The sequence below is a fragment of the Urtica dioica genome, chromosome 10 (genome assembly GCF_054948205.1).
Source record: "Urtica dioica subsp. dioica isolate 48M chromosome 10, U.dioica_male_clone48M_v1_H2, whole genome shotgun sequence".
Taxonomy (NCBI): Eukaryota; Viridiplantae; Streptophyta; class Magnoliopsida; order Rosales; family Urticaceae; genus Urtica; species Urtica dioica.
The window spans coordinates 2,361,499-2,384,076 of record NC_142765.1 but is presented as its reverse complement, the minus strand read 5'-3'; the positions used below and the strand labels follow the sequence as shown (position 1 = coordinate 2,384,076).

Genomic DNA, 22,578 nt, shown 5'->3' with positions numbered 1-22,578 from the left:
CATGGGTTGTCGGCTGTCCACGTCATGTACTAAATTTAGAATAGAAAAAAATAAACTAATGTGGTTTATTTATGAAATAAAAAAAGTAAAAGCTCCTCTCACCAAAATAAATAAATAAATAAATAAATCAAAAGTAAAAGCATTGAAGCATCGATAAATTGATTTATAAATAAGCTAAGAGTCTGATAAACAAAAATATATATATATATATATATATATATGTATATATATAATAAAAATTTGACAATAATTAAACAAAAAAATAGTGATGTGAAAACTCCCACCAACTTACTCGTAAGGAAAGAAAACCCCTAATATAATTGAACATTAAGACAAATTTTCTAAAGATGTCTTGCCAAAATACTAGAGTTGTGAAATTTGAGCAGAGTACGGCAGTGAAGGAAGCTAACAAAGGCAATACAGTATATTAGAGGAGCATTGCTATTGGGCACGGGTCACGACCACCTCACGATCCACTCACATTTTGACACGTGGCACTGAGCTGCCACGTGTCAAAATGTGAGTGGATCGTGAGTGATCGTGACCCGTGCCAAAGAGGATTTCCGATATTAGAGCAATTGAATGAACGTTGATTTCTTCTTTTTGCTTTTTTGTCTTTTCCATTCACGCGGAAACAATAATGCTTGGGCTGTCGGCTGTCCACGTCATGTAGCTGGTCGAAATTAAAGAAACATTTCAAATGTGATGCAACGCTTATTGAGCATTAATATTGCATTAGTTGTGGCTTTATTTCCTTTTCAGTTTTTATTTATTTATTTATTGTAATGGTTTTATTTCCTTTTCAGTTTTCATTTGCTGTCATTAATTTATTTACGTTTTTATGTGCTGTTTTCTTTCCTGATTGACTATAAATATTAGCACACTTATTTGTAATCGGCAGTATCTTTAAAAAAAAAACAATTATAAGAAAATTGATCATTCTTGGTCTTTAGCGTTTCCTCTCCTTCTTATATACGTTAACCTACATCAGTTGGTATCAGAGTCAGGTTCGATCATCCCCACCATCGCTATGGCGCGCCGAGGTCGACGTGGAGGATTTCCCGATCGTGATGCTGATTTGGATGATGTGTATAGACGTGAAGAATTCGCGGGATTCCGTCAACAGCTGGAGGCCCTGAGCCGCTCTGTCGAAGTGCTTATGCAACAGCGACCCGAAGCACAGCCCGCCCCTCTTGACAGATTCGATACCGACGACGACAACCCGTTCGCACCGAACCCCGCCGTTCAGCCCCCGGCTCGTCCGCGCGCCGATATGGTGGAGAATCGACTCGTGTTGGGAGTCGTCGTTCAGAATGGAGATCCCGGAGTTCCACGGTAACGTGAACGCCGATGAGTTCCTTGATTGGCTCGCGGCCGTTGAAGAAGTTTTGGAATTCAAGGCGGTCCCGGAACACCGACGAGCATCCCTCGTCGCCACCCGTTTCCGTGGACGTGCAACCGCATGGTGGACACAAACCAAGACGCAACGCGCCCAATCCGGAAAACCAAAAATTGTCACTTGGGAAAAATTGACGAAACACATGCGCTCCGCCTTCCTTCCCTATAATTACGCGCGCACTCTGTACCAAACTCTCCAAAACCTCCGCCAAGGTACGAGGTCCGTAACAAATTATTCTACGGAATTTTTCATGCTCCTAGCACGCGTAGAGATCGCCGAGACACCGGAACAAACCGTATCGCGTTACATCAGAGGGCTTCGTGTTCAAATTCAAGATGTGCTCAATATGTTTGATCCGCTTACCGTGGCCAAAGCGCATCAACGCGCACTCGCGATCGAGAAGCAACAATCGCGCCGCTCCTACAACACCGCTCCTCCACCACTACAACCCTGCAACGCCCATCCCCTACCCACAGCTCCCCGTGCACACCCAAAGCATCTAGGTCATGGAATATCAGATTCGATGAAACTGTGAAAAGTTTCGGCTTTGAACAGTCAATAGATGAGCCTTGTGTTTACATGTTAATACACGAAGGCAAAATTGTGTTTCTGGTACTATATGTCGATGATATACTACTCATTGGTAATGACGTGGGTAAGTTATCTGAGGTTAAGGTCTGGCTGGCAAAGCAATTCGATATGAAGGATCTAGGAGAAGCCGCGTACATTCTGGGGATCCAAATCTTTCGAGATAGGAAAAACCGGACTTTGTCGCTCTCTCAAGCATCTTATATTGATAAGGTGATGGATCGCTTCTCGATGCAAGACTCCAAGAAGGGTCAAACACCCTTTAGGCATGGAGTTTCACTCTCTAAGGACCAGTCTCCCAAGACTGCACAAGAGATTGAAGACATGAGTAAAATTCCTTACGCCTCTGCCGTAGGAAGCCTCATGTATGCTATGCTTTGCACTAGACCTGACATCTGTTTCGCCGTTGGCGTAGTTAGCCGTTTCCAATCCAACCCTGGACCCGAGCACTGGATTGTTGTTAAGCATGTTCTTAAGTATCTTCGAAGAACTAGGAACTTGATGCTTACATACTCAGGTACTGACCTGACTATGACGGGATATACCGACTCCGATTTTCAAGCGGATAAGGATTCCAGGAAATCCACTTCAGGATCTGTGTTCATCCTTAATGGTGGAGCTGTTGTGTGGAGGAGTATTAAGCAATCTTGCATTGCTGACTCCACAATGGAAGCAGAATATGTAGCTGCTTGTGAAGCATCCAAAGAGGCTGTATGGCTTAGAAAATTCCTTAAGTATTTGGAATTTGTTCCAAATGTCGACGAGCCCATGACCCTTTATTGTGATAATAGTGGGGCTGTCGCTAACTCAAAGGAACCTCGAAGCCATAAGCGCTCTAAGCATATTGAGAGGAAATACCATTTGATTCGAGAGATCGTGCAGCGCTGAGACGTGGAAGTGAAGAAGATCTCAACGGTGGACAACCTAGCAGATCCATTCACAAAGGCCCTAGCGAACAAGGTCTTCGACCAAGATCGAGAGGGATTAGGCATGAAGGACTACACACATCTTCTTTGAGTCAAGTGGGAGTTTGTTGTCAATGGTGCCCACAAGAAGAGTTGTAGTCTTTATTTTGTACATTTGATGTAATAAAGTCTCATGAAGACTCTTGCTTGTAATTGCCTATTCATTTAATAATAAAGTTGAAACGTTCATTCATTATTTCTTTGTTTGAAGCTTTATGATAAAACCTTAGTCTTTTAGTCCATAAACAAACTTAACAACTTACGAAGAGACAAATGTAGATTTGCATGAACAAACTCTTCGTAGTTTGCTTAAAACGATATATTCGCAATCTAAGGGTCAAAGGACTATTGACCTCAGTATGATTGTTAGAAGAATCTATGATGTCTGATTATGAGGCATTGAGAGTTGGAGACTCTATAGTTCTTCTAGGTATCTTCCGAAGGTACTGAATTGACGAGTGCACTTCTAGAGACGAGATAAGAACAAACCATTTAACCTCTTATGTCTCGAAGTCACTATGTATGAATTGCATCATGCTTACCTTAATCCTGAAATGAGACATGCCATTTCACAGCTTACGTATTCTCATTTGAGAAAGTCAGAGTTCGGACTCACTATGCGATTCCGAACAGGGCCTATTGGTGAAGTACTAAGTTGTGAGAATGTCATGAGTAACTTTGTGAAGTTCTCATAGATATGGAATTCATGTACAAGATTGCTGAAATGCAATGTATGTCACCTCATGCTTTGTTCCTTGGAGTGTGAATAAATGAACTGGCTAGTGTCTAAATTGAGTCCTGACTCTTTTGGATGAAACAATGTGACTTGTTAGCTCCTCGTCAATACATTGTTTCTAACTTATTCACAAGCGACAAAGGAGTTGAGGAAATAACAGCTAGAAGGGTAAAATGGTAATTTAGTAAATCCCGACTAGCTGATGACATTCATGAAGGGTAAACATAGATAATATTTAATGGATCCGCTCATCATAATTAGGTTGAATTCTTGAGTAGAAAATAAATTCATTTGAACCGGGAGATTTTCAGTGTCAACTCTTTAGTGGAGTCAGTTGGCATTAAGCTAAACTTGGAAAATGTTTGTGAACTTTTGAGTCCAAGTGTTTAGCTCAAGCTTTGTTCATTTGGGTCCATGAGGTCACTGTCACGAATCACATCGATTAGGAATAGTTAAACTGGAAGCTAAGTCAAAACAATAACGAAAATTGTCGAAAGGGTAATTTTGTCTTTTTGGACATGGCATGAAATGAATGTCAATAAATTTTTTGACAATGTCATATGATGACATATTATATCACACGGCCATAACATGTTTTTTGGGCCTTGTGAATTAATTTCATTTCATAGAATTTTACTAGAAAATTCTTAATGGGCTTTTCTTATGTTGTCATGAACAATTAAAAGAAAACTTAGAAAGCCTTTCTAGAAGGCTTTTGGCCGTCCAACCCAAGTGAATGGGAGACCAAATTTCGTGCAGCCCTTAGTGTGAAAGAGAGTTTATTTTGTGCATTAATGTATGAAGATACTTGCCAAAAGAAAAAGAGGAAACAAATTTCCTCTAGGAGAGTATGACATGGGCGGCCAAGGCAAGCAAAATAGGAAACAAATTTGCTTCTAGATGGCAAGGCTTACACGCCCAAAATGAGAAAAGGAAATAAGGATTATTTCCTCATGAATATGTGATATTCTAAAGAAGAGGAAACTACCTTATTGAAGATAAAGCCTCTCCTATAAATAGGAGCCTTATTCTTCTCATTTCATTCATTCCACATAAGTTAGAGATTGAGAGCCTCTTTCTCTAGAACTTGTGGCCGCCCCTCTCCTCTCTCTCTCTAGTCAATTTCGTTTTATTGTTTTGGCACCTAGGTCCTCATTTGACCTAGAGTTTAGCTCTGCGACTTCAAGACTCGTTCTTAAGTTGTAGTGTTTAAAAGTGCCCACTCACTGATTCCTTTTATTTCGAGTGATTTAGTGATAGAAACTTTCGTGGTTGCTCGAGGTGCCGAGGAAAGAAAGAGAGACGCGCTGCGAGGGGAGACAGTGTTGCAAACTTTCCAAAAGCTTCTCAAAGTTCAAGCTTCAAGAAAGGTTAGTAAACTTCTTAGCTCAAAATAGTTTTTATTTACATGTACTTGCTCTTTGTCTAGGTTAGTAAAAAACTGTTTTTACTTGTAAAAGAAAATTTTTAAAATTTCGCCGCTTACCGAAGCGTTAATTATTTTCTTAAACCCTAGATCGATTCCAACATTATTTATCCGTGTTTTCACGGTTGCTTCCTCACAAGTTATTATAGCAAAAAAATTAAAATTAATAAAAGAACACTCACCAGGAAAACAACGTTGCTCTGTAGAAGATGATTTCTTGATCTCTCCAAAAGAAAATCAGACAAAAGCACTTATGAGAGCTTAGAGAAAAGATTGATCAAGTGGAGGTCAACAAAGTTTAGATGAGTTCTTTACTTATTGTTTTAACATTTTCTCACATAGCTTGTTATAATATGCTAGTGGGGGGAGCAAGTATGATTAGATACAAATCATCTCCACTAAACTTTTTGTCATTATATATAGAACGCTTGTCTCAAATTTCTTATTATATTCTACCGGGAAGATATATGCATAACTAAAACTACTTTTGTCTTTGTTTTTTTTTTTTTTTTTTACAATAAAAAAAATAGTTTTGTTTGCAATTTTGCGTCAGCATATGGAGAGGATGACGAGAGAATTTCAGCAATTTTGCGTCTTCGTATGCAAATCAAAAGAGAATCTGAAATCTTGCATATAAACGGCAAAAAAACTAGTCCAAAATTGATTAGAGAAATTTCATTTTCTAGACCCGAAAGTTATGGAAATATCTTAATTAGACCCGCTACTTAAAAAATATCGAAAATTGGACTTTTGTATCAATTTTGGACGAAAATACCCTTACAAGACCATAGTACTAAAAAAAATTCATTCTCTACTTATCTCTCATCCTCTCTCATTTTCTTATCATTTCGCATATCCAATTGGTTGAATTCCTGCAAAATGGGTAAGTATGCTTCTTCATTCATCTTTTATAGCTTTAGTCATATAGTTTGTGTAGAATAAATAAGGTTGGTAGATGTAGGTTAAACTTTCCGGAATTTGACATTATTTTCGATGAAATCCGACCTTTTCGGATGAAATTCATGTAAAAATTCCAATGAAATTCAAGCTGAAATACCGACGAAATCCGACATATTCTGACAAATTCCGACCAGTCAAATTTTCTGACAGAATCCGACCAAATCTGACCTGTTCCGACCTCTCCGACCAATTCCGATGAATTTGGAAAAAATCGAAGTTTAATATAATATAATGCATTTTTGTGATATTTCTTGTAGTTTTATTGATGGTTAACGGCACGTGGGAGATAAATGGACACTTATACGTGTTCAAAAACGCGAGAATATTTCCGCTTGAAGTTTTGAAAGAGACAACGTACATGGAGTTAGTCGATAAGGTGTACAAGAGAGTTGATATAGACAGATCAAAGTATGACTTAAAGTTTGAAGTTCCATATGAGGCGGGTAATATGCCAATTGAGCCTGCTTTGTTGAATGACGATATAGACGTTAAGTATTATACGAAGAATAAAAGTCGTAAAAGTTATGCACTTTGTGTAACTTTGGTATCGAAAGAAGTCATAGCGTTAACTCCAAAAAGACTAGATAAAGGGAAAAATGTGATGAGTGAAGAATTGCCTCGCGTTGAACTCAACAAGAGACAACATAATCTGATTACCAATGACCGAGATGATAATCCTGTGTTCAGCAGTCGAATAGATGACCGAGACGATGAAGTATACAAGCGTGACAGATATGACTACCACCACAAGGATCGGGATGATGAACACAAAAGTGACGAGGGTGATGAAGACAAGTTTGACGGAGATGATGGACACAACTGTGAGAAAGGAACAGAATTTGAAGAGTTCGCGAACACTGAAGAATATGAAGATTTTGTAAAACATTTTACAGTACCATCGGGACAGGGTGAACCATCGGGACACGGTGAACCATCACGTAACCCTCATAAAGTTGTATCACCAACAAATTGCGTGCCTTACTCATGGAAAGCCCCAGACTTCACAACCGATGATTTTGTCAAGGAAGAACATAATAACGGTCCAAGTCAGTTTCCAAATTCTTCCACAGGTAATAAGAATGAGATGTACTTATATTCTTAAATGAAAAATGTTATGTTATACGTATTATAACCATTGAATGCAATAGGTAGCACATAAGATATATACCACGGGAAGGAGTTTGAGTCCAAGAAACAAATGAAGCAAGAGATTCATGTTTTTTCTCTAAAAAATAATTTCGAGTTTAGAGTGAAATCGTCTTTAAAAAGTAGATGGTATGTCATATGCAAAAATGAGATGTACACTTGGAAGCTGAGGGATGTTGTGCAGTGGTCTGATATGTGGCAGATTATGTCGTACGAGAGTAGACATTCTTGCGCGCGTGTGGTTCGAACAGAAAGACATAAAGGAGCTTCACCTTGGGTTATTGGTCACGTCTTTAAAGATAAGTACAGTATTAGCTCTATGGCTGAGTATTCAGCACATAACGTAAGAGAGGAAGTCAAGACAAGATGGGGTGTTGACATCTTGTACTTGAAAGCTTGGAGAACCAGGGAGAAAGAAATTTCATACATAAGGGGTACGCCAGAAGAATCTTATCATAAGTTATCATCTTGGCTATACATGTTGGAGCAGAAGAACCCTGAGACTCTGACTGCGTTTGTGAAAGATGGCGATAGATTAAAGTACGCGTTCTTTTCTATTGGGGAGTGTCGTAGAGGATTCAAGTCTTGTCGACCGGCGATATCATTAGACGGTTCATTTTTTAAGACAAAATACGGTGGACAGTTGCTATGCGCAATTGCGATGGATGCTAATTCACAATTATATCCACTTGCATTCGGGGTAGTAGATAGCGAGTGTCATGCTTCGTGCATTTGGTTTTTGAGAAAGTTGAGAGAAGTTATCGGTGAAGACTTTGAAGAGTTGGCGTTCATATCCGATCGACATGTTAGCATCATACATGGTCTCGAGGTGGTGTTCCCTGGTATCCCTCACGGAGCATGCTACCATCATCTAAAACTAAATGTCCAACATAAATTCAAGACCGATCATTGTGGCATTGAACTGAATGCCGCCGCTTATGCTTTCAATAAGACTGCTTTCGAAGCTCATTTTCGGCAATTGAGAAGGAAAGATGTCGAGATGGCAAAGTATCTCAAGGAAATCAGTTTTGATCGATGGGCAAGAGCATTTTTCCCTGGGAAACGGTAAAACACAAACTCTTCATTTTTTCATTACAAGTGTTTTAACTAGATATAAAACGTCGCTAATATGTAACTGTTTGTATATGTACGATATAATGACAAGTAATAATGCAGAAAGCTTCAACAATAAGACGAAGAATGCTAGAAACGTTTCCCATTATCACGTTGTTTGAGTTTATTAGATTCACACTTCAAACGTGGTTTTTTGATAGAGAAGAAATGGCTAGAAAATGTGATACAAGATAAATTATAATTTGTATACAAAAAAAAGTAAGTTAAGAAGAGACCACAGAATTAAATGAATAAAAATGACAAGGTGAAACATGGACCACAGCACGTTGTGAGCAAAAAAAGGACCACAGCACAGCATCATTGTCAAATCAATGAAGTATATGTTGTAAGAATACCATGAAAAGAAAAATAAAATGTAATTCACCTTCAAAGAAATGATGATTAAGCTTGACCGGTTCGAAGCAGTATGTTTTCCAGTCCCGAGAGAATGATCCCATTAATGCCTCCTCAGCAAAGCCTTCATCAAGATTTTCCTCCATTGGACACAAAATCTCGAGCCTTTGCATGAACTCGATCTGAATAAGCTGTCGTACTTTACCTTTTAGCCGATTAGTAATGGTCATAAAACCTTGATGATATATATTTCCACAAAGGCCTACATACCAGATAAATCTCGGTACAGAACCAAGTCCACATTGCATTCTATGAGCTACGAGGCATTTTAAATACAATCCATCAGAATCAAGACGCACACAATCATTTTGTTGCAGTAACAACATGAAAGATTCAATGTTGGCAGCTTTCTTTCATCAACCAGTTTTGGGTCCAACAACCAGCTGATCATCACCAAAGATAAAGAGTGATTAACAGAATTAAAGACTGGAAAATATATTTTACATTAAGATCAAATCATTAAATTGTTGAGAAATTTAATTGCTTTTCCCCACCTGTGAATAGCATTCCAAGACCGTTCTTGCTCCAGATGATACAATGATATTGCTGCTCTGAATGGCTGGGAATATACAGAATAAACTCCTTGGCTACGAATTACGGCCTAAAATCTGTATGAAGAGCGATCGAATCAGGGATGATTGAAGATGAGCCCATAAAAAAAAAAAAAAAACTTTGTTCTGCAACAACGGTGGGAAAGCATACCCATTCTCGCGAAACTATTTGTTCACAAAGAAAAAACATCAGCACTTTCATTACGATATATATATATATATATATATATATATATATATATATTTACTTCCCTTCAATGATTTCTAACTAAGAGAAAAAACCACATAAAACCATAAGTTTCATTTCTTTATCTGTCCACGCCTAATAGTTCACTATACTCACAATTCGAAAATTTCCTTGTAAAATAAATATCTATGTTCAAGATGGTCTTACTGTTCTCCTAACTTCAACACTTCACTTCATAACCTAAAATACCCTGTAAGTTTCTCAGCTTTATATAGAACCTGAACTTCAAAACCAAACTCAATCAATTCAACAAAAACACGTACGTAAAACCCCAACCCATACTTGATTCCAAAAACGTCAATTGACAAGTCCAATTAAAATAATCACTATATACAGAAAGATACCCAATTAATAAACCCAGTTCTTAAGCTCGCAAATCTAATATTTTACCATTCCCATCCTTCAATTCCCAGACCAAGCACGTCAAATTTAATAATAACAGTTCAAAATATCAATTGCACAAACCTTATCGTTAATGATGAGGATCGTCGACATCACGTGCTCGAAGGTTGACCTCAAGAACCATAACACTATGCAAAGGGACAACGAATCATAACCAGCACTAGAGTTTATTAGAAATTAAAATAGTAAGGGAGCGCGCGTCAGTGGTAGTAAGAGTAGCATGCACATAATTTATCAGAAAAATTAAAAAATAATATTAAAAGAATAGTTTACCTTCAAAATATTGATGTACGAATATCGACGTCCGGGATGTGGGCAATCTTATGCCAATCTTGGCCTTTATCTTTCTCACACCGTTGCTTCAACAATGGATGGCATCCCCTGATTTCTAAAACAGAGAGAGAAGCGGGCAAGCCTTGTTCGGGCAAACACTGAAGCTGACGGCAATCACCGATGGTCAACTCCTTAAGGTTGGTGAGTTGTTGAAATGCCTCGCTATTCAGGGCCAACAGATTCCTATTAAACCAGATCTCAATCTTAGCCAGAGTGGTGGGGAGCAATATTCCATCACCAGGAAAAGAATCCCCTTTCCAACCCCTGATTCTCAACTCCTTAAGGTTGGTGAGTTGTTGAAAGGCCTCGCCGTTTAGGGCCAACAGATTCCTACTCCTCCAGATCTTAATCGTAGCCAGAGTGGTGGGGAGCAATATTCCATCACCAGGAAACGAATCCCATTTCCATTCACTGATGGCTAATTCTTTCAATGATGGGAGTCTGCGTAGATCACTCTCCAAAAGCTTTTCGCAACCCTGTATCCAAAGATATTCTAGTTGAGAGAGAGAGTCGGGGTGTACATGACAAGCATCCGACGTGTTTGGTAAGCTCATCTTCAACTCCGGACATTCACATAAGTATAGATCCCTCAGCCTCGGGAAAACTAGTGTGCCATCTCCACCAAATGACCACTCATTCCACTGTGGCATAGACCATATCTCCAATGTCTCTAAGGATCTGAAAGAGGTGCCACTAGTACTGCTGCCACCGTACAACTCATCACCCACACTCACCACCCTATCAAACCTCTTTATTTCAAGCCTTTTGAGGCATGGCAATTGTCCCAATGGAGGCAAACAGAAACAACTTTTACAATCCTGTAGGCAAATCTCTACTATGTTGGAAAATGAATGATGTCCCACCCAATCTGGAAATATTGTGCCTCTGTAATACTTTATTTCGAGAGATCTCACATTTGTATGAGGCCGAAGTGATTCCAATATTTTTCTCTCTCTCTCCGAACTATTTGCATCGCCGGCAGATTCTTCACTCCATTGCAAACGTAGATCCGTAATGCCCTTCTTATTCTTCAAATCAGCCTCCAAAGCCTCATTTGCATCACCCACATTTTCAATACCCAAAATTTCAAGTCTTCCCACGAAAGGTTGAAGTTGTTTCACTTCTTTCATATTAACCCCTGTATCTTCTCCATTGCCAACAACTATTTTACTCAATGTCACCAAAGACTTCATATTTTTTATTTGGAAGTTCATTTCTTTTATAGGTGTGCCCTAAACATCCAGATGCCGCAAATTGACAAGCCTTTCCATGTTCTTTGGTAATGTCGTAAGATAACTACAGTTTGACAGCAACAAGGTCTGCAAGTTGTACAAACTACATATTGTAGCAGGCAACTCCGTAATCATAGAGTTAGATAACTCCAAGTACCTCAAATGTATCAAACTTTTAATTGAATTAGAGATTGAACCACATATACCAAGGACTCTTAAGTATCTTCCCGATGTCGAAAAGGTTTTATAAGGCCATCCAAAATAGCATTGTTTATCTAATCCACTAAATGTGCGCAAATACTTGGCTTTGCTTATAAGCCCAAATCCTTCAGGCTCGGTGCTAAATGAGAGGTGCCGAGTATGACTTTGAAGGCTGTCCAAGTCATTTCTTTTATCAACCCTGAAGCAAAATCCACGGGATACGAACATTGCTAAATCGTGAACAAGGTCATGCATGAGGAAAATTGAGTCATCTTTACTCGACTTCTGAAACAATGACCTTGAAACGAGATCTTCCAAGTACTCCTCTCCAACTTCCTCCATTGTCATAGCTTTCTTATCACTCTGCAAAAATCCTTCAGCCATCCACAACACGATTATCCTGTCTCTCTTAAACTCATAGTCTTTCGGAAAGATTGAGCAATAAGAGAAACATCGTTTTAGATGTGTAGGCATACGGCGATAACTCAACCATAAAGCGGGGAGGATGTTTTTTTCTTTACTATACAACTCATTCCACACATCACTTTCGAGAATGTTTTCCCAATTCTTTCGATTTCGTTCGGAACGTAATAAACCGCCAAGAGATTTGATAGCTAAAGGCAGGCCTTTGCACTTCTTCACTATCTCTTTGCCAATCGCTTGCAAATCTTGATGTGCATGAACGTCTTCATTGTTTCTGAAAGCATGGCGCGAAAATAACAGCCAACAATCTTCAGACGACAAATCACTTAACTGATAAGTAATTGTCTTTCCAATTGCCATATGAGAGGCTACTATTGTGCTTCGTGTTGTCACAATGATCTTACATCCTTCTGCTCCAGATTCAAAAGAGCTCTTCAAAGAGTCCCAGAGAATATAATTCTCATTCCAAACATCATCAAGAACCATAAGAAATTTCTTCCCTCTTAAGGAATCCCTTAGTTTCTGTTGAATCTCAAACAACTCTTTTGAACGACACTCTTGCGATGTGACCTTTTCCAAGATTAGTTTTGTAATCTTATCGATGTCGAAATCATCTGATACCGTCACCCATGTTCTTAGATCAAAATGATCATTGACCTTATCATCATCATAAACGAGCTGAGCAAGGGTGGTTTTTCCAATACCACCCATCCCCACAATCGGAATGATTGATAATTTTTCCTCATCGCCAGAGAGCAACAAGTCAACAATGACCTCTTTATCATCTTTCCTTCCGTAAACGCTAGATTCTTCAACCAACGGAGTGGGTGGCCTTTGATAAGAAGGGATTTCTCCAAGATCGTCTCTCAGACCAAGATTATCCTTTTCGTCTAAAAGACTTTTGAATCTACGAAGGATCTCCGTAGCTTCATTCTTGACCATGCTATCAAATCCAATAGTAGTGAACAAACCACTTGGGATACTCAACCAACGAGGCTGGTGAGGTTTGATCAGCTCACGCCTCTGAGCTTCGCTGTTCATGGTATCAACCAAGTCATCGGTGCGATACACCATGTCTTGGAGGTCATCCAGCCACTCCCTGACGTTATTGTCAGTGATCAGCTTTTCCTCTGCATCGTCGACCAGCTTTGTCACTGACCTCACGACGTTCCTCAGATCACCCAAAACATCAACAACGGGCTGGTTTCCCCGGAACAAGATGTCTGGGATCTCTTTCGGAGCCAACCTATCAAACAAGACTTGAAGAAAAGCAGAGAGAAGAGCTCCTCCAATCAACGCAGCCATGTCTAACTGCCAACAGATCAAGGTTTCTCTAGTTTACAATATATATATATATATATATATATATATATATATATATATATATATATATATATAGAATCAAAAGTAAGACAATATTCATAGAGTAGCTAATTTTATTACATGTATAGAATATATTCAATATTTACAAATAATTAAAATAAAAATAAAAATAAAAAAGACTCACATGGAGATGACGGTTTTTTTCAGAAGATGATTTCTTGAATTCTCAGCACACACAAAATACTAGAGCAACTAATTTATAGAATCAAAAGTAAGACAATATTTATGGAGTAACTAATTTTTTATTCCAAAGTTGCCTTCTTATCAAACTACCAAAACAATAAATTAAAATTTACAGAACTATATACAATATTTACAAATTATAATAAAAAATAAAAGACTCGCGCATGGAGATGAGTTTGTTTTTCAGAAGATGATTTCTAGAATTCTCAGCAACGGAATTGTGAGCAATGGAATTGTGAGCAAAGTATGGCAGTGGAGAAGGTCAACAAAGGCTATGCAAAATATTAGAGAAATGATTTTTATTTTTGCTTTTTTGTCTTTTCCTTTCACGTGGAAACAATAATGCATGAGCTGTCGGCTGTCCACTACGTCATGTAGCTGGTGGAAATTAAAAAAGAGAAATTATCACTGATGAGTTTTTCTAATTTTTCATCAAAAACTTAATTTAACTAAAAATACTATCAAAACACTTGTACAAATACAATTTTATCAACAATTGATGTCAACAATTTGTATTAATTGTTGACATCTATGTTAACAAACAACTCAAAACTCACAGATGTCAACAATAGATGTCAATTGTTGACATCTATATTGAGGGTAAAATTGTATTTGTGCAAGTGATTTACTTGTACATTTGGTCAAATTAGTTTTTGGTGAAAAATCGGAAAAAAAAAAAAAATTATCAAACTGTGGTAGTTAGGCAATTTCTCATTAAAAAAAAACAAATCATTTCAGTGGTAGAGAATATGAAAGATGAGGTACGAAAGATTATGTTCCAATTATCTTCATTCACATTAAATTAAATACGTCATTTTGAGCACCAAAAAAAATATATATTAAATGCGTCAACGCCTACACATGAGAGGTTTGATTATCAAATATTTGTAGAAGCGCTGGTTCTTGTTTGCTTTTTTTTTTTTTTTTTTTACTTTTCCTTCCTTCCAATGTGGGAGGATGTGGATTCTTAAAGGAAAAAGAAAGAAAGGGTGGTTTTTCCAATCAACTCATCCATGTTTAATTAAGGTTCAAAATGTGGTTTTCGATACCGCTTCGAGCTTTCTGATTACGAAAATTCGGCATGCCGACGGAAAACCGAACGGAAAAAATGTGGAAAAGGGCAAATGAAATGTCATTTTCAAATGCCGTTTTCGATGAAAAATCGACATGCCGATTAAAAACCGAACGAAAATATTGTTGTTGAGTATGTTAATATATATACACATGATAATATATATTTTAATTCTTAAACTTAAGATTTATGACAACTATATTTTATAATCTTCAATACGTAATTGTTTTTACACCAATCTAATATCCAATATTTCAATACCCATAATTTGTTAATTTCAATATCACATAACAATTTATACCCAATACACAAAATACATATATATATATATATACTAGTCTGAAACACGTGCTTCGCACGTGGTGGTTGTACTTGTAATCGCACGTGGTGATTGTACTTGTAATCGGTTATAAATGAATATTAAGATAAAAAATATTTCAACCATACATGATACTTAGAGAGAAAATTGAAGAAGGCGTAAAGAACGAAATGCACACAAATCAGAGAAAATTGAAGTCACCAAACATTCACACATACTGATTTTTGCAAATCTACAGCTATCCAAGAATACTATGTCAAAAATTACAAAACTAAAGCACAGAAATAGCTATTATAGAAATAATAGCTGAAATGAGTGAATTGTAACCAAGAATAAGAATCAACCAAGGGACAAAAGAAAATCAACCAAGGGACAAAAGAAATTCATAAAAATCAATCGCTGGTGAGCCACAATTCGATCATTGAAGGAGAGAAAAAAAGGCAGGCTGGAATTATAGAGAGAAAATAAAAAAGACCTAGATGGGAATTAGTGCATGAGTCAATCGACTGTCTTTTGCGGCGGTTTGACTGATCGCAGTCGCCGGCGTTGCCGGGCCGTTGAATGTGAGGTTTGATCGCCGTCGAGAAAGTTCTCGAGCTTCGGTCCTCCGGTGGTGGTGGTGGTGGTGGTGATGGTTGAAGTACTGTCAATCCCAAGGCTGTCAAACGATACATGAAATGAAATGAGAAATTAATTAATAAACAATAATGTGCATAATTCAGAAATATAGCATATTTATAACGCTTTTGATTTTCTCTATAAAGCATTGGTAGTATCTATAGCGCTTTGAGGACATTTCATTCATTTCCAGGAGCAAGTATTTGGGAAAAAAACGTCCAATAAAGGTCAAATTTATTGGCCATCATTTATTAATAAATGACTTCTACTGGTTAAGAAGGTAGTATTTAATAATGACGTGTCACATTAGAATTGGCTAAAAATGACGTGCCACATTACAATTGGTTAAAAATGATTATGAATAGTAATTTTGCATTGTGGTGCAGAACTTGAAATAAGATTTTAGATTTAACGCGATACCTTTCGCCCATGAGTCAAACGCAGCTTTGGGTAGCCTTTAAGAATGTCCTGAACGCATTGGGCAACCGAATCCCAGCTCTGAGAAGGAATAACGGAAACAAGAGTTAATTAGGAGAAGAACAAAATGAGGATTATAACTGAGGCCTCTTATTGATCTTTTGCATGATTTGTTTTACCTTCTCGTTAACGTTACGATAATGTACAGACACACAGAACTTGTTATTCTCGACTTTAGATCCTTCAATTCCTCTTGTGCTTTCAACAAGGGCTTTGTAAACCTGCATAGAGCAGAAAAGAAACATGAGAAGGAACAAAAGATTAGAATGAACTCACTCACTTCCTAAACCTCAGAAGACACTGAAACATATTACAAGATAAGTAAATATCACAAAATGACAAACCTCGTCGATCATTGGCAAAAACTCAGCGGCAGGCTTGAATAAATTAACATCCTTACCCTATAAGTCACAAACCTCGTCTGTCTTGTCACTTTCCTGTTCCTGATCGTTGTTCCGCAAGAACAGAGCTCTCTCCGCCACCTACAAAATCAAAATCAAAGTGTAACTCTGTTAGGAACTTAGATATAAGAGAACTATAATAGTGGGTTTAAAAATATAGGGTTAATGGTGGCATAAATACTTAATGTTTGGACAAAACCATACTTATGTACCTAATCTTTTTTTTCGACGGCAATAATACCGAACGTTACGTTTTTGGCCTTCCGTCACTACCTCTCCCGTTAACTTTGAAAATGAACGGCCACGATTTGATTTTTGATATATTAACGTTGAAAGAGATCCGGAGACTGAAGAACAAGATCATCCAAGAGCACAGGTTGAAGAAGAGTACGGCCGAGAGCAGGCCGATCGTGCCTAGGAAATTCGACAAGGACCACGAGTTCACGTCGACGAGGATGGGAAGGCAGTTGTCGGAGCTGGGGCTCAATCCGAGCCTGGCCATGGACCGTGCCCGGAGCAAGTCCAGAGGCAGGAAGATGGAGAGATCGTCGGAGAAGAGATGCGATTTCGGCAATGCCATGGACGTGGATATGGACACACCTAGAAAGAAGCTCCGAGAGAGGTCGAGATCCATGTCTCTGGGGAGGTCTAGATCGAGGTCTAGGCCGACTTTGCTATGAAGTCCCACAAGAATAGGAACAAAGAGGCTCGTCGCGGAGAGGCCGATCGTGTCATTCCTACTCTCAGGCCGAAGCACTTGTATTCTGGGAACCACTGGAAAAACCGACAGACGTTAGTATCAAAAATCAAATCGTGGCTGTTCATTTTCAAAGTTAACGGGGGAGGTAGTGACGGAAGGCCAAAAACATAACGTTCGGTATTATTGCCGTCGAAAAAAAAGATTAGGTACATAAGTATGGTTTTGTCCAAACATTAAGTATTTATGCCACCATTAACCCAAAAATATAATACAAAAATAAAAGATATACTTGCATTCGGTAGGACCCGCGAAGGAGCTCGGCTTCCCATGTGTATGCTTAGTAATTTAGAGAACATGAAGGCCATCATTTTTATTTTATTTTCCTTCTTTCCTTTTGAATGGACATAAAGGTTTGTGATTATATACCACTAATAGCAGTTTATTAGAAAGGACATTTTTCCTTAATCAACACTCACCTACTAAAAGAACATTTTGCCATAGGCCCACTTTACAATTAGTTTTGCTTTATTTAACTTTGTCCACCCGCCGAACCCAACAAATTATGGAAAAATAAGGAAACTCGAGTTTATTACTTAGTATCTCACACATGATGAATCGAACTCCCGAACCTAACGAGAATAAACTATAGACCTGATCGCTGCACCTAAGCCTCGTGGGCATAAAAATACACTGTATAACAAATGGAGCCCATAATACTTAACTTGGTACCAGGGAGCCCACACAGCTCTAACAAGCACCGGCCCAAAACTAATGAGGTCTGGTCCAAGATCAGTGAGTACCAGCATGTGAATGATCTCATATAAAAAAGATGAAGGGATCTAATTCTAACCTAAAAATGTTTACTCACTGCCAAGTGGTTTTGGGGCGGAACTCTAGAAGAATGTAAAATCGCAACTATGAGACAGAGCAATCTAGTGGAAGTTAATTCAGCTCCGCAAGAATTAAGGATCTTAAACACACAGGGAATGGAAGGCCTACCGGTCATGACATATTCCGGAGCTGCGTAACCATAGGTACCCATTACTCGGGTCGACTCGTCGTCCCGTGGTCCAGCCTTAGCAAGACCGAAGTCAGAGAGCTTCGCTGTATAATCCTGCAAACCAATTGTGACTGGTCAGGCAGGCAAGAAAATGTTGATCGTCAAGAAAAAAAGGTTGTCGAAACGTGTTCGTATGGTTTATTAACTTAAGAACACCACTCACGGAGTCCAATAGTATATTAGAGGTTTTGAAGTCCCGATAGACCACTGGCTTCTCTGCATTGTGAAGAAAAGCAAGTCCTTTCGCTGCTCCAAGAGCGATCGACATTCGTATTGCCCATGACAATGGAACAGATGCTTCTGAATATTTTTTAAACATAAATATTTCAGTTAGAGGAATGAAAAAACCAAAAAAGTTTTAAATAAATTTTTATGCACAAAGATGGATTTTATAATTAGAAACCAAAGATTTAAAATAACCAGATTCTGTAGCAATTTATAGTAAAAGTAAAACAATATCATAAATAAAGGTAGTGACCACACGCTGTAGCAAAACAGCATTAACTTTGTAATAAGCTCTGTGAAAAGGCTTGATCGTCAAGAAAAAAGGTTGTCGAAACGTGTTCGTACGGTTTATTAACTTAAGAACACCACTCACGGAGTCCAATAGTATATTAGAGGTTTTGAAGTCCCGATAGATCACTGGCTTCTCTGCATTGTGAAGAAAAGCAAATCCTTTCGCTGCTCCAAGAGCGATCGACATTTGTATTGCCCATGACAATGGAACAGATGCTTCTGAATATTTTTTAAACATAAATATTTCAGTTAGAGGAATGAAAAAACCAAAAAAGTTTTAAATAAACTTTTATGCACAAAGATGGATTTTATAATTAGAACCCAAAGATTTAAAATAACCAGATTCTGTAGCAATTTATAGTAAAAGTAAAACAATATCATAAATAAAGGTAGTGACCACACGCTGTAGCAAAACAGTATCAACTTTGTAATAAGCTCTGTGAAAAGGCATAGTGTATGAGTGACTCATCACTGTACTGGTACTATGTATACATCCAAAAAGGATAAGACCAAGTGTATGATAAATATCATAAAAGACGTATCAGTGATAAATATTTAGTCTTTGAACGTTAACTAAAAATGTATCTTCTACCAACAAGAAAGATAACAAGGAACTTATAAGCTTGGTATCAGCGAGGCATAAAAATCATGATTGAAATCCAAATGCATACGAGCTAAGATGACGATAACTAAGACAGATAGCCAAATAAGAGTAAATAGAGTCTAGAAGTTCATACTCCTAAATAGATGGTTCTCGAGACTTCCTCTGAACATGAACTCGTACACAAGCAGTCAATGCTCGTCCTCGCAACAATACCCGATCAACTTGACGAGATTCAGATGCCTCAGCTGCCCGAGAAAGTTCACCTCAGTCTGAACAACAGTTGACGAAATTTTTATCATAGAACTCAGAAGTTCAAAACGGTGAAAACAGCTCAAACGAAAAAAAAAAAAAAAAAAAACCGAACAAGTGAAGTAGAGATATAGTGACATACAAGCCATTCTCTGTGACCCTGAAGACCCTCCTTATTGAGAACTTTGACAACAATAGGGAGAGACTTAAGCCCAACCCAAACGTTCTCGTCAATATAGCCTTTATAAACGGTCCCAAAACCACCTTCTCCGAGTATGTAATCGGAGCGAAAGCTCTTTGTTATGGTCTCTAGCTCGTAAAGCGTGAAAGCTATGACATGTGTGTAGAGCATTGAGTTCTTTCTCGAGTCCTCGAAGTTCCTTGGCGTCAAAGGATCGCTCAGATCTGAGATTGACCGATTGTGGCTCTGTCTCTTCTCTCCGTTTTTCCCAGGCAACGAAGCTATCGAATTAAGCTGTTGAACTAATCCCCAACAAAAAAAGAAAACCCAAATTTAGAAACCCTCGCTCGAATTTCAATTCCGATTCGCAATTTATCAGCTCTACTCTCACTCGCGAGCATGCATGACAACATTGTAGCTTCCAACAAGAAACTTTAGCTTAAAAGAAAACCGAATCACATAAAAGGGAAAAAAATAAATAAAAGATTAGATCTGGAATCGAAACATGATTTCCTACTTTTTCACAACAAAGAAAAGAACAAACCTTGAGCTTTGGTAACAACAGCAGATTCTCCGCCACCTACAAAATCAAAATCAGAGTGTAACTCTATTAGGAACTTAGATATAAGAGAACTATAATAGTGGGTTAAAAATATAATACAAAAATAAAAGATATACGTGCATTCGGTAGGACCCGCGACGGAGATCGTCTTCCCATGTGTCTCAGCCGCCGGCTTCGTTGACGAAGAAGTACCCGGACTCTCAGAGCCAACCATATCTCTAGACGAACAAGGAAACCCTAGAAAACCGGAAAAGAGGAAATCGAACAAAACCCCAAAAATCGACAAACATCCATAACATTAAACACTTACCTTCTCCAATTCCACATTCCGCTGAAGATCTGACTCGGTACGACCCGCGACGGAGATCGGTTCTGTGATCCCATGTGTCTCAGCCGCCGGCTTCGTTGACGAAGAATTACCCGGACTCTCAGAGCCAACCATCTCTCTAGACGAACAAGGAAACCTTAGAAAACCGAAAAAGAGGAAATCGAGCAGGTTAGGTTTTCGAGAATTATAAATTGGAAGACGATAAAAATATGTTGGATTAAAGAGAACTGAGAGAAGCCATCATCTCACTGTAGCGGCGGATGTTCTCGAGCCTTTTGATCTCATAGTCGCTGAGTTTTTTGGGGGCTATAGAACCGATTGCAGAGAGAGAGAGAGCTAGGGTTTCTGGTTAGAGAGCGTTAATTTTAGGGGAAGATATTAAGAGACTAAGAAAAACGGAGAGAGAGAAAGAGAAATATAATGAGATGTAAGTGACGTGTCGACTTAAGATTGGTTAAAAACGAAATGAACAGTCTATGAATAGTAAGTTATCATTCTGACTTATTATATTATATAGATATATATATATATATATGTGAATATATCTATGTATCATTTATATATATATATATATATAATTTCTTAAGTCTAGACGAGATTTTTAAGTTTTTATGTGATATATTTTTTTTATAATTTAATTTATAACGTTTTATAAATTTATTATTTTTATCATTTTTTAATATTTTTTATATTAAGTTTATGATGGTACAAATTTTTTATTTACAAATTTTATATTAAACTTATACATAAAAACGTAGCAAAATGGTATATATTGAGCATCCCACATAGGTGACTTTGGTTCGAATCCCAGTCTCACCTTAAATTTTTAAGCTTAAAACGACACCAATAAAAAAACGACGACATTTGATGAAAAATGACACAAACCCAAAACGACGATTTTCGATGAAAAACGACATAAAACAAAAAACGACGACTTTCGACGATAAAACGAAAATTTTGTACTTCGCCGGCCATTTCTGCTCCGGCAGCAGCCCTGCCACCGAATTTCGTCGGAATTTAAAACCATATGGTATAAACAGATCAAGGTTTCTATTGATACGTTATTTGTTGGCTTTATTTTTTAGTGCAAGATGTGTGGAAAGATGTCGGTCGTTATGTTTCCTCTTCTGGTATGACATCTTTCCTACTGTGTGCAGACTCTTTTTCAGGCAAGTTTCCAGTTTTGTCAGATTGCTTAGCTGGTGACTTTTTGCTGAGATATTGCATCGCTGCTGTCTTCATTACAAGATATCTGCCTCGCTGGTGACTTCATTGCAAGATATCTCTCGCTGCTGTCTTCAGTGCACGATATTCGCCTTGCTGGAGACTTAACTATGTGATATTCGCTTGAGGCCGGGTAAGGTAACCCGAGATACCTTCCAGGATTGTAAAGCTGCTATAAAAGCCATGCGCTCCCCCTTAGCAGCTTCGACGCTTTTGATAAAACACTCAGAGCTCTTAGACGTGCAAGACCGGCGGACTGGGAGGCTGTGTGTTTTGTTGATAGCGGTGTATTCTCTCAAACACTATTCCACAAAGATTGAGTGTCTGTGAGAGTTGGGTTTTGTGTTCTTGTGATTGAAGGTTCACGTACAGCTGAAGACTAAAGGTCATCCGAGGCAGGAGGTTGCTCGAAGGGTGGAATTGAGACGGAGCTCAAATTCAGGGGGAGTCCCTGACTAGGTGATCACTGGTGGTAATAGTCTCTAGGTTTATTGATTTGTTGATTGTAATCAGATATAAACCTTGTGTGTACTATTGACTACAAGATAGTGAAATCCTTTCCACT

General features: G+C 38.2%; 1 protein-coding gene and 2 pseudogenes across 3 annotated transcripts in view; 1 reads left to right on the top strand and 2 right to left on the bottom strand.

Annotated features, from left to right (window-relative positions):
• Positions 1–7,371: 7,371 nt before the first annotated feature.
• LOC149383015 (uncharacterized) lies at positions 7,372–9,157 on the top strand. Its single transcript, XM_089627657.1, has 3 exons — positions 7,372–7,760; positions 7,965–8,285; positions 9,094–9,157. The coding sequence occupies exons 1-3, from the start codon at positions 7,372–7,374 to the stop codon at positions 9,155–9,157; spliced, it is 774 nt and encodes a 257-aa protein (XP_089483783.1).
• A 1,065-nt stretch (positions 9,158–10,222) lies between these two features.
• LOC149383009 (putative disease resistance RPP13-like protein 1) overlaps positions 10,223–22,578 on the bottom strand; it is a 67,082-nt pseudogene continuing 54,726 nt past the window's right edge. The window contains exon 2 of the transcript XR_016301552.1: positions 10,223–13,447. The product of XR_016301552.1 is annotated as a putative disease resistance RPP13-like protein 1 (transcript). The remainder of the gene's footprint in view (positions 13,448–22,578) is intronic.
• LOC149383014 (putative serine/threonine-protein kinase PBL8) lies at positions 15,253–21,180 on the bottom strand (annotated as a pseudogene). The gene is made up of 12 exons (XR_016301752.1): positions 21,039–21,180; positions 20,772–20,925; positions 20,578–20,698; positions 20,444–20,479; positions 19,861–20,201; positions 19,603–19,738; positions 18,513–18,649; positions 18,289–18,403; positions 16,533–16,670; positions 16,308–16,409; positions 16,132–16,209; positions 15,253–15,751 (listed from the first exon to the last, which is right to left on the bottom strand). The product of XR_016301752.1 is annotated as a putative serine/threonine-protein kinase PBL8 (transcript).